General features: G+C 45.8%; 1 protein-coding gene across 2 annotated transcripts in view; it reads left to right on the top strand.

Annotated features, from left to right (window-relative positions):
* Positions 1 to 16,056, top strand: part of EVA1A (eva-1 homolog A, regulator of programmed cell death) — a 203,823-nt gene extending 187,767 nt beyond the window's left edge. Inside the window, exons 6-8 of one of the 2 annotated variants that reach the window (XM_051613652.1) lie at positions 2,612 to 2,776; positions 7,113 to 7,286; positions 14,641 to 16,056. In XM_051613652.1, the coding sequence (XP_051469612.1) occupies positions 2,612 to 2,776; positions 7,113 to 7,286; positions 14,641 to 15,011 (710 nt within the window). In that variant the 3' untranslated portion in view covers positions 15,012 to 16,056. Of the gene's footprint in view, positions 1 to 2,611; positions 2,777 to 7,112; positions 7,287 to 14,640 lie in introns of those variants that run through there. The other variant, XM_051613653.1, reaches the window with a different exon arrangement.
* The last annotated feature ends 1,797 nt before the right edge of the window (positions 16,057 to 17,853 follow it).

The following is a 17,853-nucleotide window of genomic DNA, read 5'->3' as shown; positions in this document are numbered from 1 at the left end:
CTCTACTAATAATGTGAGAACTCCAGTGCTGATATCCTGTCAGCCTAATATAGAAGGTCAGTCAATAATCAGAGTTACAATTTTCTTTGCTTCAGCAAAGACAGTAAGTTGAACACAATGTAAACAAAGTGGTTGGATCCATTTCCCCACCAGTAATATTTGTAGTTATGCAGGCAAATTAATGGGCGTGATTAAATCTTATGCTCCAGCTTGGCAGCTGATTAGCTGCAGGGGGCAGGCAGGAATTTCCTTTCTGCTCCAGGATTGCACTCTTTCCAAGTCCTCCTTCATGCTTGTGCCAAGGATTTCAACGTGCTTTGCATTTTTAATTATGCTTCTTCATGCCCCTGTGAAGAGTGGAGATGAGAGATAGAAGCATCAGCAACAGAGCAGTGGGGAAACTGAGGCACTAGGAGGTGGCAACTTGCTTGGGAGAATAGAGGCAGTTGTTAGACTTGGAGAAAGCAGAGCTGAGCATCCCAGAAGTCTTCTCTTGGTGTTTCTGTGGGTCTAATGAACTTGTGCCTAGTTCTCAGTAGTCAGTGTCTTTAACTCATTAGTCTTGGCTGCCTGCAAGGACGAAATGGTGCTTTTATGTATATGTTAGTATCCAGTCCATGACTGGGAAAATAGATATTTTAATTTTAATGTCTCTATTTTATCTTTCATCACTCTGTTCCTCTAGTTTCTGAGTAGAATGGCCTGTTTATGTTTTTTTTTTCTCTTTGTATGGAAAGGTGTTTTGCTCTGAAATCACTTCAGACTGAGGCTGCAAACTGGTGCAGCCCCACAAACACCGTGTTGCTTTGTCCCTGCAGAGATAATTAGTGAGTTTATTGTGTGGATTCATCTTCAGTGGGTGTACTCTGAAGTAGCTACAGTAGCTATGAGGGTGGTGAGACATTGGAACAGATTGCCCAGGGAAGTTGTAGATGCCCTCTCCCTGGAAGTGTTCAAGACCAGGTTGGATGGGGCTCTGAGCAACCTGATCTAGTGGGAGATGTCCCTGCCCATGGAGGGGAGTTGGAACTAGATGATCTTTAAGGTCCTTTCCAACCTCTCTATGATTCTATGAGTGATTTCTTTACCTGGATGTACAGCTGAAGAGCTGGCCTTGCAACATCAAGGAGGAGAAAATACTTTTCTTACTAAGGCATGGTTTGGTCCAAAGAAGAGACCATAGATGTCTTGGCAAAACTGTCACATACTAATCTACCTCTCCTGCATATTGCTAACACTGTGTATGACAAAATATAAAGAACAGGAGGGATTAGCTGAGTCTTCTCAAGATGGTGGGAATGGAGAATGGGCCTTTCTCAGCTTAATTACAGCCTAAAGCCCAATGGAGAACAGTGTATTTTAGATCTCACTGGATGGGGAGGGTTTCTTACAGATGGGGTTTCCCACTTCTGTCGTGGATGACTTAAGCTTTATAATTTCACAAGAAGAACATCCTCCAGCAGCTGGTTTTGTGATACCAGAGTGGACAGAAACTTCTTATGTGCAGTCTTGAGCCAGCAATTTGTTGCCTAGAGAGAGGCAGCAATTCAGGCACACCTGATAGTCCCCATTGATATGGACATCCTGCCCAGCCCTCTATCCTGCTAAGAACAGGGGTGTCTACCTGGAGTACTCTGGAGCTTAGGGCTGAGGCCAAAGCCTGACTTACTGGGCATCTCAGTTTCTAAGATGGTGTCTAAATAAGCTGCCTGAATCTGCCCCTTGGTATTGTCTCAAAGCTTGATTGTAAATAAACACTACCTTAATAATGTTATAGTTTCCAGCATTTTCTCATTGACTTTGTGCTGGCACTTGGAGGCATTCAGCACAGTGACAAATGAGTATCTCTTTGGTCTGCACATGGAGTGGTTAAGTGCCAGCTGAGCATGTTGCATAATGTGATAAGTGTGCCCTTGCAGCCCAGAAAGCCGTTGTGTCCTGGGCTGCATCAAAAGAAGTGTGGCCAGCAGGGCAAGGGACGGGATTCTCCCCCTCTACTAGGGTCTCATGAGAGCCCACCTGGAGTACTGTGTCCAGTCCTGGAGCCCCCAACATAAGAAGGACATGGAGCTCATGGAGAAAGTCCAGAGAAAGGCCACAAAGATGATCCGAGGCCTGGAGCAGCTCTGCTATGAGGACAGGCTGAGAGAGTTGAGGCTGCTCAGCCTGGAGAAGAGAAGGCTCCAGGGAGACCTTAGAGCACCTTCCAGTGCCTGAAGGGGCTACAGGAAAGCTGGGGAGGGGCTTTTTACAAGAGCTTGTAGAGTGAGTACAAGGAGTAATGGATCAAAACTGGAAAAGAGTAGATTTAGGTGAGACATTAGGAGGAAATTCTTTAGTGTGAGAGTGGTGAGACACTGGCCCAGGTTTCCCAGAGAAGCTCTGGATGCTCCATCCCTGGAGGTGTTCAAGGGCAGGTTGGACGGGGCTCTGAGCAACCTGATCTAGTGGGAGGTGTCCCTGCCCATGCAGGGGGTTTGGAACTAGATGATCTTTAAGGTCTCTTCCAGGTTAAACCATTCTATGATTCTATGATGATTCCATGAATTCTTTCTGACCAGATGAGATAGTTCACTCTAACAACTGTTCTCTTCTTACTCCTCTTTTTCAGTTCCAAGGAAACTTCTGCATGAAACCCAGCCAAGATCAAGCAATTACCAAAGATATCAGAAGCCACATTTTCCACTGCAGCCAAGGGTGTTTGATCCCAATATTATAGGGGACAACGTGTTCCTTTCTGATGTCTCTCCTTCCAACATAGGCCGTGCTCTCCCAGGTAGCTGTGACTGTTGCAATATTGGCCTCACTGTACTGTGGTAACTGTTCCCTTCTATCTCCCCTTATCTGGCTTTCTATGTTGTTCCCAAATCCCATCCTTGTCACAGTCAGGAGAAACTTCAAGATGGGACCAATGACAGACTAAAGTGAACTGTGAAACTCACAGGGTTTCTTGAAATAGCAGCCATGGCCATGCATGTCAAAACTCATCACAGAAATGCTTTGTAGACCTGTCTAATACAGTGGCAAAGGAAAAAAAACAGGACAGAGACAGTAGATCTTCCTCACAGGAGACAGAGAAGATTCCAGCTGAGCTTTGAAATCTGATTCTATTTTCATAAAATGCAAAGTCAAGAGACATAAATCAAATCAAATCTTAGTCATCTATAGGGATAGGTGAGTAGGAGGAAGGGATGGTACCTGAATAAAGGAAAGCACAGGTGAGCAGATATTGGGTTAGTGGGTGGTTTTGCATTGTGTTTCCCAACATGCAGGAGGTAGTATGTGACATTGCTTCTGAAATTCCCAGCCTGTGCTCTAAGAGATTCAGCTCTGGGGTGGGTATGGGCAGAGCTACTTTGTGTTCCTGCCAAGGTTAATCCACAGTTTGGATAATCAACCCACAGATAATAAAGAGTCAGCAATAACTGATTTGTCAGTTTGGAGGCCTTACAGAAAAATCGTCAAGGAAAAGGATTTTAAGTCACCTCAAAATGAATTTTGTGATCCTGGTTATTCTTTTAAGCAAGAAAAAAAAAATTCCTGAACTCATTTTCATTCATTTAAACATTTCATTTCTACAAATGACACTTTTTTGTTTAGTTTTCACATTGTTTATTCCTTCGTTTTAAAAACATGCACTACTTTTCAAACAAAGATGTCATTTTGAAGTTAAAAGCTAAAAGAATGTTCCAAAAATACCGAAAGGAAATATTTGGACCTTTCTGTAATCTCCCTTCTAGGTTTTTTTGTTGTTGTTGTTGTTTTTTTTTTTTTAGTTAAAACTATTTTGTAAAGGTCAGCCTGGCATCATGAGCTACTGTTCCTATGCTTAAATGGTCTTGTTGGGCAAGTCTATTGCTAGCTCAAACAGTTTTCCTCAGCTTTGGTGTAAAGTCACAAGGAAACTGCTCAAGTGACTGGGAACAGCTAAGAAAGGGTGGTGAGGAGAAAACCAGCAGTAGATGAGCTGTCAAGGTCCAGGTATAGACAAGGTCTTCAAACTAGCAAGGAGGAAAGGGGATGTCTTTTAATACCATCCTGGGATGAGTGGCAGACCAGGGAACCACACAGGATAGCAGTGTGTGGAAATTGTGTGTGTTTGTTTTTCCCCCTCTGCATAACTCCAGTTGTTTTCTGTCTTCCCTGTCTGTACTTGTACAATCCTGCAGATGACAAAACCAGTTCTGTGGTTTTGTGGTGCTCTTTGCCAGACTATAGTATATACAGAAGACTATTCATTTTAAAACTTGTTTGATTGCATCTGTTCTTTGTACAAGTTGGAGATGGGGGTTGGGGGGGTTGGGGGAAAGGATTATTTTTACATCTGACACGAGATGAGTTGTGCCTTACTCTGTCTCCTAAATACACCATTAGCACATGCATGGTTTTACAAGGGGTGCCCCATACCCGACAGATGTGGTGTCCATCTGTCCATCTGAGGCTTTTCTGCTGGATCTAACACATGCACAGGGAAGCCTCCAATAAAAGTACAATTTAAACCTCAGTCCTTGTGAGGTGCCATGAATGTATTGACAGTGAGGGGCAGGTGGGTTGTCACTAACCCAGAACTGGACATGATAAACAGAGTGAGGCGCAGAGCCCCCAGGTCCACATCCTGCCAGCTCTGGGCAGCCACAGTCCAGCCACATGGACTGGACTGAAATGCAGAGCTGTAGAAAACTCTCAAAGACCTAGGAGGAAGCTGGAGCCATCTATCTCAGCAGTTATGAAACAGATGAGGTTGCATCATAGAATCATAGAATGGTTAAGGTTGGAAGGGACCTCAAAGATCATCTAGTTCCAACCCCCCTGCTATGAGCAGGGACACCTCCCACCAGACCAGGCTGCACAAGCCTCATCCAACCTGGCCTTGAACACTTCCAGGGAGGGGGCATCCACGACCTCCCTGGGCAACCTATTCCAGAGCCTTACTACCTTCGTGGTGAAGAATTTCTTCCTGATGTCTAACCTAAATCTACCCTCTTTTCAATTTAAAACCATTACCCCTTTTCCTATCACTGCTCTCTTGGGTGAAAAGCCCCTCCCCAGCTTTCCTGTAGGCCCATCAGGTACTGGAAGATACTTGGTGGTGCTCTTCCTTTTCACTGACTGTAAAGGGATTTTAGATTTACTATTTCAGAGCCAGATTCAGTATGTAGATGTCTTGGGCAGGATTAAGTTACCCCCACATAAATGTGTCAATTGAGATGAACCTGGGCATTCACCTAGAAGGCTGAGAGTTTCCCCTACATCTCTTATCATACCTGCCATCTCTGGGGTGATGTCCTTCTGACCCCAGGCTGTCTTAGATGTGTGTGTATGAGCAGATACATCAAGCTTTAAGTGTCTGCTATGGGGAGAGCTGAATGACTCTTTAGGATCTGTTGGCTAGTAGCAGGAATCAGTTGCTTCAGTTCAGATGAACAGTGCTACTTGAAGTATCCGGTTTTTAGGTTCAGTTTTTAGAAATGAAAATTTTACCCTGCTTCAATGAATTTCTTTACAGGGACAGTGGTAGAGAAAAATCCAACCACTTGTACCGACAGATTTGCCAGACAGGGAGAATAAAGGAAAGATTAGAAGGTACATTGATGCCTACATCTAAATGGAAAGATTTTCTACAGCTTTACTATTGATTTCCTGCTGAATGTGACCTACACCCTCTGTGCCCAGTGCCTCCATTTATACAACTGATCTTCAGTGACCTCCATTCTCTTAAAGCAAGAGGTTCTTGGGATATTTTTCCCTTTTGGATCTGCCACTCAGGCACTCATGTTTGAAAACTGCTTCAGGGCCAGTGATGAATACCTTGGTAGCTTGTAACGTGGCTTTCCCAAGGCCATGCAGCTATTCAGTGGCAGAGATACAGCCTTGGGGCTGATCCCTTACAGCCATGCCAAGACATCCAGCCCAGCTGCTTCTCCTCTGAGGCAGATGAGGAGTCGGCACCTCTGCGCGCACGTTTGTGCACTCAGCCCCTCTCCATCCAGTATTACCTGTTCTCTCTGACACCCTTCAGATCCTGCTACTGCTTCCCTGGGCTGAGCTGCTTCCTGGCACGCACAGCGGGAAGCTGAACGTGACATCTCACCCTGCCAGGTTTGCAGGGAAGAGAGATGAATCCAGCAGCCAGAGAGCACAGACCATCTCTCCTCATGGCTGCTGTCAGAGTGCCTTGGCTTGCCTGGCACTGATAGTGTTGTCAGAGATGGACCTGAGAGCTTCCTAAATTTCATACCTGCAGAGAAGTGGAAGCCAGGTTCAAGTCTGTGATTCTACAGTGTGCTGCTTGCTTTTGGACAGAACCAGGCTCCCGGGGAAAGGAGGCTGAAAAGCTGTAATAGCTACAGGTAAACAATCACATGAGTGATGGAGTTGGATCCTGGGCACTGCCTTTTGGAGTGTTTAAAAGAATTAGTGTTTTGTGGCTAGTGGGGGAGTCTGCCTGCAGATCAAGGTGCAGGGAGCACTCAGCTGTGAGCTGATAAGGTCTGAAAGGGTCTCTTTGAGCCTCCTGGAATTAGCTGCCTCCTTAGCTTCACTCTTCAACAAATAAAATCAAATCATTAACCCATGTTCACTCACCTCTCCAAAGGGGAAATGGTGTCTGGGTGAAACACAATACGAGCAGACTTCTGAAGGAAGTCATAAACTCAGGTCTGCCCTTCCCCAAGAAGGCTGGAGTGAAAGAATGTCTGTTTGCCAGGTGTGGAAGGATCACTACAGCAAGACACTGGCAGAGGTTGCTGGCTCTGCCTGTGTTTTCCATTCCTTATTACAAGCTTAGCTGAGCCCAGTGTTGATACAGGCTCCTTTGATTTACATAAGAGAAAAGAAACCTGATTATATATTTGCTGTAGTGTAGGTGGGTGTGTCTAAGTGGTGCCATGAAAGAGCAGGAGACAGAGGAGAGAAGATGCTCCCTGAATGCAGACAGGGTATGTGCTCAGCTGAAGCTACCTGAGAAGGTTTTAGTGGCCCCCCAAAAAAGGGCAACTGACTTGCTGTTGAGCAGCTGCGGATTCCTGAATGCAGATCCAGACCTGGTAGGAATAGGGCAGGGACAGGGCTGAGGTATGTGTCTCATTCCTCATTCTCTTTCTGTTTCAAAGCAGAGAAGAAGAAAGGGAGATCAGCCACCTTCTACCCTCTAGACAACCCCCCCTTCCTGCTCCCTGTGGATGAGACACAACCGCCGGCGCTCAACAGCAGCATGGAGCCCGTGGGCGTCAGCACCGAGATGGCACTGCTCAGCAACATCCTAGCAGCATATGCCTTTGTCACAGGTAGGTCCTATGGCTGCCATCTCTCTGGGCTCTCCTAAGCTCTTTGTAGACCCTCAACTGAGCCTACATGTCACAGACACCTGGGGCTAAATCTGCTTTCTCTGAACTCTTTATGTTTTTCGTTAATCTCTCAGCAAATTTCCCCTCGGAAGACCTGACCAGGGCAGCTCTAGCAGACAGTATATAACAGGGTTTATTGTGCTCTGGTTTCCTCTGGATTTGCCCTCTGAAGTTAAATTCAATGTAATATTACATGAGGTATTATTCCTAATGCTCCATTTTCCTGGAGATCAAAGCCTGGCTCATTAGAGAGGCAAGCTTGTTGTCCTTTAATTTGGAAAATAAGCAGCACTCAGATCATTACCCTGCTTGAGAGAATTTTGCTTATCTTCAGTAGGAGTGTGAAGATGAAGTAACTTGAGAGGCTGCCTAATTGTATATTTAAATCTAGTTTAGAATAAGATTTCCTTGGATCACAATTTATCTTTCACCCACGTGTATCTTTCAAGTAGCAGGGGAGCAGTCTTCCAATAAGATTCACTTTAAAAGTTGAAATAAAGTCTGTGTGCCCAAGTGAGTGGTTGGGGTCAATACCATTGATACAAACATTTACAGTAGGGACAGCTGATACAGTGTAGAAGGACCTTGTCAGCTGTAGGGATTGCCTGCAGAGTTGGAGAAACTAACCCAAACCAGAGGAGCATTGGCTGAATAGCATCAGATACAATAATTCAGCACATTTTAGGCCAATCTTGGCTTCTTTCCTCAGAAGGAGGGCCCCATTTTCTGTGTAACTAGTCTCCTGAGGCAGGACATGCTGTTTGTGGTAACTTTTGCTTATGGGATTGCAGATTGTTCTCCATTTGTACAATGAACAGTTTTTATGCTTATTACCTTGCAATGCTTATTACCAAGCAATATGACCTTGCTGGTAATACTAATGTGTTGCTCTTTTACTGTGTGCTCCTGGTAGTTCTGTGTGCTACAGCCAGTCTGCTAGCACCCCTGTAATGCAGTCCTGCTGTTCTGTAGCACTGAGGTCCATAAGACTAAAAATGCAGTTTTTTGTGATCTAGTTTTTCATGTGTGTGTGCCACTGAGTCTTGCTACTTCATTAAATACTGATTTGTTCTTGGTGCCCTGCTCTTGCTGAGGTACCACCATGCTACTACAAACAAGCATTTGGATTTGGAACAGCTAACTTGGGCTTTGCATTTTGGAATCGCTGGGTAGATTAGTAAGAGTGTTTCTGCATGTTTAGTAGTGGGTCCTTCTTAAAGGTCCATGAATGGTGAATCTAGAGTTCTGCCCCTCCTGCACATCCAATGGTGACATCAAGATCCATCTTTTCATGACACCTTCAAGAAGCAGGCAGCTCAAGTGGAATTAGTAGTGCCTTTCTCAAAAGATACCTGAGCAGGATATATTTTTTTTTCTGGCATGGGTTTCTCCAAGGGAAGATTGAGGAGTCTTCTCCTCCCTCTTACTTACAGGTGCCAGTTTTTGACATGAAAATGCCTTCATTCCCAACCTTACTATAAAACAAAATGCTGTTAATGTTATTTTCCCCATCTGAAAAGTAATGGGCAGCAGAAAGTTGTAGGGTTTATGGCCAGGTGCAGCTTGGATTAGGATTCAGGGCTGCTGACTATGCCCCATGGACTTTTCTGCCATTTACCACAGCAGAACTCTTTGACCCATTTTGTAGGGCACAAGGCCTCAATTCATGCCCTTCATGAGGTGTCAGTCTTGGCAGGAGCCTCCAGATTTTACTGTAGCACAAATAATAAATAAGGAGGGCTTTAACTGTCTTGTTGCTGTGCTCTTTACTTGACCTCTAATTAGGTGGTCTCCTTGTGATGTGTTCACACCTTCTGGATGTCAAATAGGTAAAACTCAGACCTCACAGCTTTGGTTTCCAGTGATGAGTTCAGGAGCTTGTTGCCCAAGTTTTTCACTGCACATAAACGTGGCTGTTAGATGAGTTTTAGTCTCAGTGACAGATCTGTTCAATATTTTTAAGAAATACTTGATGGCTGCCCCCTGGATTGAAACAGCAGGTGCCCTAGACCACTTTTATCTGCTGGGTGGAATTTAGCCCTCTGGTTTTAGTGGAGAGGATGGATTTGAAGTGATTTATTTTGTTACACGTGAATATGATGAGGTTTTAGATTATGAGTTCAAAGACAAGCCGTGTCACAAGGCTGCACAAAACTAGAGCACTGCAAAGCCACCCCCCCACACACCTTCCCCGCTTCATTTTGCATGTTTTGAGCAGCAGAACTGTTGGAAATTCTTGTGGTCACTCCAGTTTTGGACCCTGAAGGTGGTTTAAGCCACAGCAGTTGTTGGTATCCATAGAGGAGCCATTATAGTGGCTCTGGAGACACAGGGTATCAGGCAGCCAGGGAGGCCTGGTTCTGGTTCACACATCTTCCCACCTCTCCTGACCACAGCCTTGGTGCCAAAGAGGAATACTAGTGCAAGAACTGCTCTGTTTCCTAAGACTGAAAACATCCCCAAGGTAAACTCTGCAGACTGAAAGTGCTCTATTTAGGGCTTCCCCGTGCTGATGAGTTGGTTCAAAGCACAACTTTTTTTCAAGAAAAAAATAGTAAATAGGCAGGGGCAACATGTAAAGATGCTTTTTCTGTTGGGGCAGAACATGGTGTATACTCTCAGATCCACTCCTGGTAAAAGAAGCTACGGGCCCTTGGTATTTAATGGGTAAAATGCATGCTTGAAAGGTTGACCCACTCTACTACTTTTCCTGCCTCCTAGCAGTGGGATGTCTATTAGTCTGGGGAGGGCATCCACAAATTTGTGGTAAGGCCTCTGTGCTCAGTGGTGTTCACATTTTGTGCACAATATGGCAGGTTTTGGTGGACAGCTGCAGAGGAAGTCTGCAGGCTCAGTCACTTCCACATGTGGAGACCTGCGGTGCACAGAGGGGAGACTGGGCAGTATTAGCTAAAGCCTCTATGCTCATTTCTACCAACTTTTTGTTGGATGTTCCCATAGAAAAGCTGGGAATGTTTCTACTGAGAACTGAAAAATCCCAGCGTGGCAGGATGCAAAGCCTCTTTGCAGGAGTGCTGATTTCCACCATCAAACCTGTTTGCAGATATCATCGTGGTCAGCAGTACCAAAGCCAGTGAGATGTTAGTCCTATCCCAGTTCCCAGAACCTTGAAAACAGCATTTCTTCAGAAACAGGGGGAAAGAGTATGATGTCAATGAGGAGTGAATTTATCAGCTGATCAAAAAAATTAATAAATTATTTAGAGTTCAGTCCTGCAAAAGACTTTTAAAGCTGATTTTCTTTATAGAATTAGTTTTTTAATTAAATGCAAACTCTGCCCACAGACCACAGATCTGTTATGTGTCATAGACCTGTTCCAAAACCTGTCTTGAGTGTTTGGAAAGACTTCACCAGTCTCAGTGACAGCTGGAACTGTCTTTGCAGTCAAAGTTTACCAGCAAGACCAGAACCGTCCCTGGTGGTTATATAAATATTAAATGTTCGAATTGTATCAGAGCACTTCCAGTGACTTATTCCAATTTTGTTGTTGCTTTCAGACTGAAGCAGTTGGAGGGAAACCTCCACAAATCCCTCTTCTATTCTTCCACAGGCAAAGCTTTGCTGCCAAGTTATTAACATGGGACTTCCAAACAACAACCCGGGGGAGATAATTCCAACTTTTAGATTGCTTGGCCTGAGCCTTATTAATAAGGGGCTCCTGGAGAGCTTCCTCTGTTCTACCAGGGGATTTCAGCAGCCTGTGGGCTAACTGTAAATTCCCTAGAAGATTTTGCTCCTACTGTTTGTCTGGCCTTGCTTGATGCTGAACCTTTTACTGAGGCCCTCTGAAATTTCCCTCCCCACTGAGGTTTCTGAATGCATAAAGCCATCACAGGAAGCCAGCAGCGTTAATGCCTAGGTTGGTTTTTATTTATTGAAACAATTTATTATAATAGCAATAACAACCTTGGCCTGGGGCATTTCCTGGGGAATTAATGGCAGTCTGGGCTGATGCTCCCAGGAGATTGTTAACCCTCAGGAAACAGGCTTTGTAATTGCTGCTGGTTTGGTTGGAGAAACAAAATAAAATGTGTTTCTAATTTTTGGCCCGTTTGAGCGCCTAGAAAATGGTGGCTTTTGTATAGAGGGTTATAAAAGGCATATATCTTTTTTTCTGCATGGATTAAATTCAGGCTTGAATCAATGACATTTTCATCAATGCTTTCAGTCCAGATGGAGAAATACCAGGAAAGGGAAAGGTAACCCCAGCTAAAGAGATTGACGGCAACTGGATCCTGCTAGAAGTTTAGGAGAAAAACACATCTCTGGGCTGTCAGCCACAGCAGTGGAAGAAAAAGCTACACTGGTCAAAATCCATGTGTTAAAGGGTACAACATACTACACACACACATCAACACATATCAAAATCATGTTAGCTCCTGCTCCTGATGACCATACGCTTTTAAAGAGTTCTTTTTTTCAACTGTAATGAGGGTTTTGAGGAGTTGCAATGATGAATCTGAGCCACCTTTGAGTTTCTGGAAGATGCTGAGCATCCATTTGTTGAAGAGGGTGCTCCTTTTTGGTCCTTGTAAGTAGCAAATGCATTGGGGGAGGCTCTCAAAATCACCCATCAACTGTCAAACTCCCCAATCTAGCCTATGACTTGGCTGCTTCTGTTGAGAAAAAGCAGAGCCCATGGTTTTTAGCTTAAGTTGCTCTTTCTGCTGTGAAAAAAAGAGATGTTGCTGTGCTTGTGGATTGTGCGTATGATAAATGCCAAGACTGCAGTTGAACGTAGGGTTACAGCTCAGTGAGGAAGTCCAGACAGTGTCTCAGATGTTGACAGAGTAGCTGTAGGAGCTCATAAATGCCACTGGAGCCCCAAGATTCAATTACAGCCATCACACTGCATGAAGGCCTACACAAACAAGCACGGGATGAAAAATGGTTGCTTAAGTGGCAGTCAAGGTGCAGCTTGCTCATGAGCTGGATACAGTAGCATGGAAAAAGAAGTGTGGAGGAGAAAGGAAAGGCAGGACATGGTCAAAAAGGGGGAAAGAGTAACTGCATGTGTCAGCATCCCAGGCTCCAATCTATGTTTTTTTTAATGGGTTGCTCTGAAAGAGAGAGCAGTGGAACTAATGCAACCAAATCAAGCCCATGTGTGTGCAGGAACATTGTGCAGGAAAGTGTGCCTGGCATCCTGTCAGCCAGGCAGAGCAGAGCCAGAGTGGGTCAGGCACCTTCCAGGACAAACAGGCCTGTTCTGCTTCTTTGTTCTTCTCATGCTTCCACACTCTGAGTGTCCTAAGAGCCCTCTTCAGGCCTGCTTGCAAAGGCAGCTTTACAATTACTCTCCTGAGTTATACTGCACAGGTATAAAGTGCTGTCAGAAGGTGACTACTTTTCTTGAGGTTTTCAAATCTCTGAAATGTAGGCAACTTCTTTACTTTTCACACTGTACCAGTTGGGCAGCAGCTTTGCTACTGCACAAGCAGGATTGCAGGTTTGAGTTCCGCCCACTGAGTTCAGAGTTGCCACAACCTTGATTGGAGCCAGGATTTCACTCAGCCACACTTCTACAAGAGCCATTGGAACATCCTTCATGGCTGCTCTGATGTCTTCTCCTCTACCTTTAGATTTTGCTGTCTCACTTTTGTCCAAACACCTTAGCTTTGGTCTCACTTGACGTTCCAACTGCTGTTGTAGTTCTCTCCTCTATTTTTTTGACTTGTTCAAGGATCATAAAATCATAGAGTCATGGAATCATGGAATCATAGAATGATAGAATGGTTTGGGTTGGGAGGTATCTTAGAGATCATCTAGCTCCACCTCCCTTGCATTGGCAGAGATACCTCCCACTAGATCACATTCCTCTGGGCCTCATTCAACTTGCCTTTGAACACTTCCAGGGATGGGGCTTCCACAACTTCCCTGAGCAACCTCTTCCAGTGTTTCACCACCCTAATAATGAAGAAGTTCTTCCTAATGTCAAATCTAAATCTCTGCTCTTCCATTACCCCTTGTCCTCTCACTACACCACCTGGTCAAAAGTCCCTCCCCAGCTATTATGTCAGGATCTCGGCTGGTGGGAACTGTTTCTGCTCCATCACTGAGTTCAAGGGAATATGACTGATCTGAGGAGCTGACTCCAACTTTGAACTCAGAACTTCAGCAGACTCAGTGAAGTAAAGCTTGCCTTGACACTTCTTGGCTCACCTTCAGCCATTCAGCATACCTACAAACTGAGATGATTCAGCCCAGGGGAACTACAGTGAGGACTTTTTACCTTGATTATCCTGCTAAGTAGTCCCATGAACTGGAAAAAAAAAAAAGAAGTAGTAAATAAACAAGTTGATCTGGTTTAAAGGACTTTGTGGATCCTTTGGAGTCTTGTTATATCACCTCTGCAGTGTGGCTGTGCAGGACTCACCCTGTTGGTGTGCTGGCTCCAGCCATGCCTGTGCAGCACAGAGACACGTTCTGGTGGTCTGGGAGAAGAGCCAGCATGATTTGCCCCAGAAAAGCAAATGCAACCTATGAATAAATAATACTCATTTTTTCCATAGTGCAGGGCTTCCTGTTTCAGCTGGGCCACAGCGTGGGGAGCACAGCCAGCTTTGTAAGCATCCTTGTTCCTCTTACAGTGATGAGGACATGACAGAGGTGGCTGTGACTCCCTGGTGTCAGCCCCGCTCCTCCCTGCAGCCGCCAGCGTTCGCGTTTAGTTCTGTGGCTGCTCCTTCCCTTTCCAGCCATCTCCAAGCCATGACCAAGCCATGGAGTCAGGCTTTTCTCAGTGATGACCAGTGATAGGACAAGGGGTAATGGGTGGAAATTGGAGCATAGGAGGTTCAAGGTGAATATACGAAAAAATTTTTTTACTGTGAGAGTGACAGAGCCCTGGGACAGGCTGCCCAGGGAGGTTGTGGAGTCTCCTTCTCTGGAGACATTCAAAACCCACCTGGACACGTTCTTGTGTGATGTGCTCTAGGTGACCCTGCTCTAGCAGGGGGGGTTGGACTAGATGATCTTTCGAGGTCCCTTCCAACCCCTAGGATTCTAGGATTCTATGATTCTATGATTCTATGATTCTATGACCGCAGGGAACCCACCTGCTGCATCTGGGCCAAGGCTTTGGCAGCAGGTTTCAATTTCCCTTCCTGGTTTTTCCGGGGGAGAGGAGGTAAAGGAGGGCTCGGGGAGTAAAAGCAACCATTAGAAGCTCTGCCCTCCCCCGTCCCATGTCTGACCCATGCCCAGAGGAGCCGTGTGTGCTTTGTTCTTCCAAGGTTTGTTCTCCAGCCCGGGTTTCTTTCTCCCCTTTCAGAAAACCCCGAGCGGGCCGCCCTGTACTTCGTGTCGGGCGTGTGCATCGGGCTGGTCCTGACCCTGCTGGCCCTGGTGCTGAAGGTTTCCTGCCGGACGGACTGCAAGCGCTCCTCCGCCAAAAAACCCCCTCGGGAGAGGGAGAGCGGCAGCGACAGCAGCGACAGCGACGACGATTCGGACACCACGTCGGACCTGTCCGCCCGCAGGCACCGCCGGTTCGAGAGGACTTTGAACATGAACGTCTTCACCTCGGCGGAGGAGCTGGAGCGGGCGCAGCGGCTGGAGGAGCGGGAGCGCATCATCCGCGAGATCTGGATGAACGGCCAGCCCGACATCCCGGGCACCAGGAGCCTCAACCGCTACTACTGAGCGACGGGGGGGTCCAACCATCCTGCCCTGCACCCCTGAGGCTCCTCCAAAAGTGAGAGAGGAGAGGGGGGGAAGGAGTATTACCGGGGTGTCTCCCCTTTTCCTTTCAGGCATGCTACCCGGAGCGGCGCGGATGGACAGCAATAAAGCTTTCCCAGTCTCCTTCTCCCTGACATATTGTTGTCACCCCTCCTCACTGCTACTGTCTGGTTACAAAAGCTGCCAACTTCAGTTCTGAGTGGCAGGCAGGAAGGTGACAGTGACAGCCCGTGTGGGACGTGGCGTTTGGCAGGTGCGAGTGCTCCTGCCTTGGCTGGGGAGAGAAGTCGTAGAGGTGTTGGTGTTTATTTAGGGGGTTTTGGTTTCCCTTTCCTGAGGACTGTGGGAGGACTGGGAACAAAATGACAAATCTGGAAAGATGATTTGGGAAGGGAGGGGGAGGTGCATCCTGACCAGTTGTCTTGTGACTTGAGAAGCCATGAGATTAACCTAATTAAAACCCAACGGCAAATATCACTTGTTGAGAACTGGGGGGTTGGGGAGGGGAGGAGATTCTTCCATCGTGAAATCATCTCGGTGCTTGGATGTTTGCCATGGTGTATCCAGTTATTTATGGCTGTCTTTTCATCTTCCTTTTCAATGGGAACATTTATATATATATATTTTTTTTTTTTTACTGACACCTCAGGGATAAAATCCTATTTTTGGTTTTGTTTTTTTTTGAGTCTGGTCTCCTCGCTGGCCCCTGTCAAACACAACACCACACACCTCCAACAGTGAGTGAAATGATGGTAATATGAGAGATGTGTCAGTGACTGGTGAGAAGTTAACAACCTCAAAGAGGTTGAAAAGGGTTTTCTTTTTGTTTTGTTCTAAATATATATATATATATATATTTGAAGATGCTGCACAGGAATGTGCCTTATTCTTTTTGTTGTTGTTGTTAAACTACAATTTTCCTATGGATAGCAATGCACAATGTTTTATATATTTTATTAAAAAAAGAATAAAAAAATAAAAGGTCTGTGTTTACCAGAGCAAAACAGAGACAGAAGAAGCCACATATCACAACACAATGGGTAATAAATGCTAAATAAACTCTGGTTTGCTTCAATGCATTTGAATTTGCATCCTCAGTTTCGGCCCAGGTGTTGCTCGAGGGAGATGCTTTGGAAGAGGAGCACACCTCTGCAGGCAACCAAGGTTGATGTCTTCTGCATGCAGGAACCTGGAGGCACTTTTTCCTTTGGCTGCAGCTCATCAGCCTGCTTCTGTGGTGCACATGGGCAGGAGCAGCTGAGCAATGTGCTGGTCCTCAAGGGGCCATCACAAAGCCAGTTTGCACCATGGGAAAAGGTCCCAGTGATTTTGTAAAGCTTTGAGTCTGTCCCGCAGACCCAAATCAAGCCTGGACCAAAAGCAAATGTTAAATGAACCCGGAAAAATAAAAAAGGTAAAATATATTTTAGAGCTCCTTCCATTGTCCCATGGAGCATTCAATGGGATATCAGCACTCTCCTCACTGTGTGTTTGTTAGTCACTCCCCAACACCAGTTCACATCACTTCACTCATAAGCTTGGTGTTTCTCAAGTCTGCACAGTGCTGCTGTAGCCTGCATGGCTTTGGGATGTGCTCCTCAGCCACTTGGGCATGCTTATGTCTTAAGAGTGCACAAAATGCCAGCAAAACAAATCATGACCAAAAGCTCAGAACGCCCGGAGCTTTCCCCTAGCCTCATGGAGAGATGAAGATGGGTGGACCTGCCCACAAGATGACTGGGAATGTTAGAGTGGGGCTGTTCCTGTGCTGGGCCATAAAGCTGCATGGTGGGACTGCCCCCTGACACCCAGGGCCTTCTTGTCAATCTTTGGGGTCACTGGCTGAGGAAAGCTGTGTTTGAAGCACCCACAACTACTTCTCCTGACTTGTAGGGTGAGAGAAAAGTTGAGAAACTGTAACTGGTGGTGCTGGTAATTTCAGAGATGTGGCTGGTCAGCGAGAGGTGGCTTCACCTGGAAGGACAATACCAGGACTGCAGAGCTCTTTCTGCTCCTGGGATGTATTGACCTAGGATGTAATTTTGCAGCTGATACTTAGAAATAAAGCAGGAATCAGGTCCCAAGCCCTGGATGTGTTGCCAGGTGCTGTGCTTTAGCCGGAATGTTGAATGCACTTGGCTGAGTGTGTTGAGGAGCAAAAGGACAGGATGAGTTCAGCAGGATCAGGTTTGTTGGCCGCGTGTTTTCCCCTGTAGCAAGATACAGTCCCTCAACCTTGGTGATTAAGGGACAGCAAATCTTCAGATTTAGAGTTGTATGTCCTGGGAGACAGACTGCAAAACTGATTATAAAAATGCTATAAATGAATGGATTTATGTACATGATTTCCCCGAATGTATTTGTCTGACCAGAGGAAAGAGCAATTGTGGTAAGTCTGAGTGCACCTCGTGTGCAGCTGAGGGATTAAAATACCTGCTCCAAATGTAAATCTCAACTGAACCCCAGTTACAAATGGATGTACAATCCTTCCTTAGCACTGCTTGTGCTGCTGTAAATCTGCCAGCTGAAGCTTGCAAGAGAAAGGAGCAGGTTGCACGTGGTGCTTTTCAGAGTTGAGCAGACAAGCCCAGCTCAGCCTTGCCCTAGGTAAGAAGGTGTAACAAAAGTAGACTCACCATCATCACAGCATGTGTGGCACCTTTATGTACCTTCTAGCTCCTTTTGTCTCTGGGCCATGCATTTCTGAAAAGGCTTTGACTAAAGAAAGAGGAAAAAATACAAGCCTTTGAGCCACTGTCAGTAAAAGTCTTTGCATCATTCTGTAACTATTTCTGGAGTTGTC

The sequence above is a fragment of the Apus apus genome, chromosome 3 (assembly GCF_020740795.1).
Source record: "Apus apus isolate bApuApu2 chromosome 3, bApuApu2.pri.cur, whole genome shotgun sequence".
Taxonomy (NCBI): domain Eukaryota; kingdom Metazoa; phylum Chordata; class Aves; order Apodiformes; family Apodidae; genus Apus; species Apus apus.
This window is presented reverse-complemented; position numbering and strand designations above follow the sequence as displayed.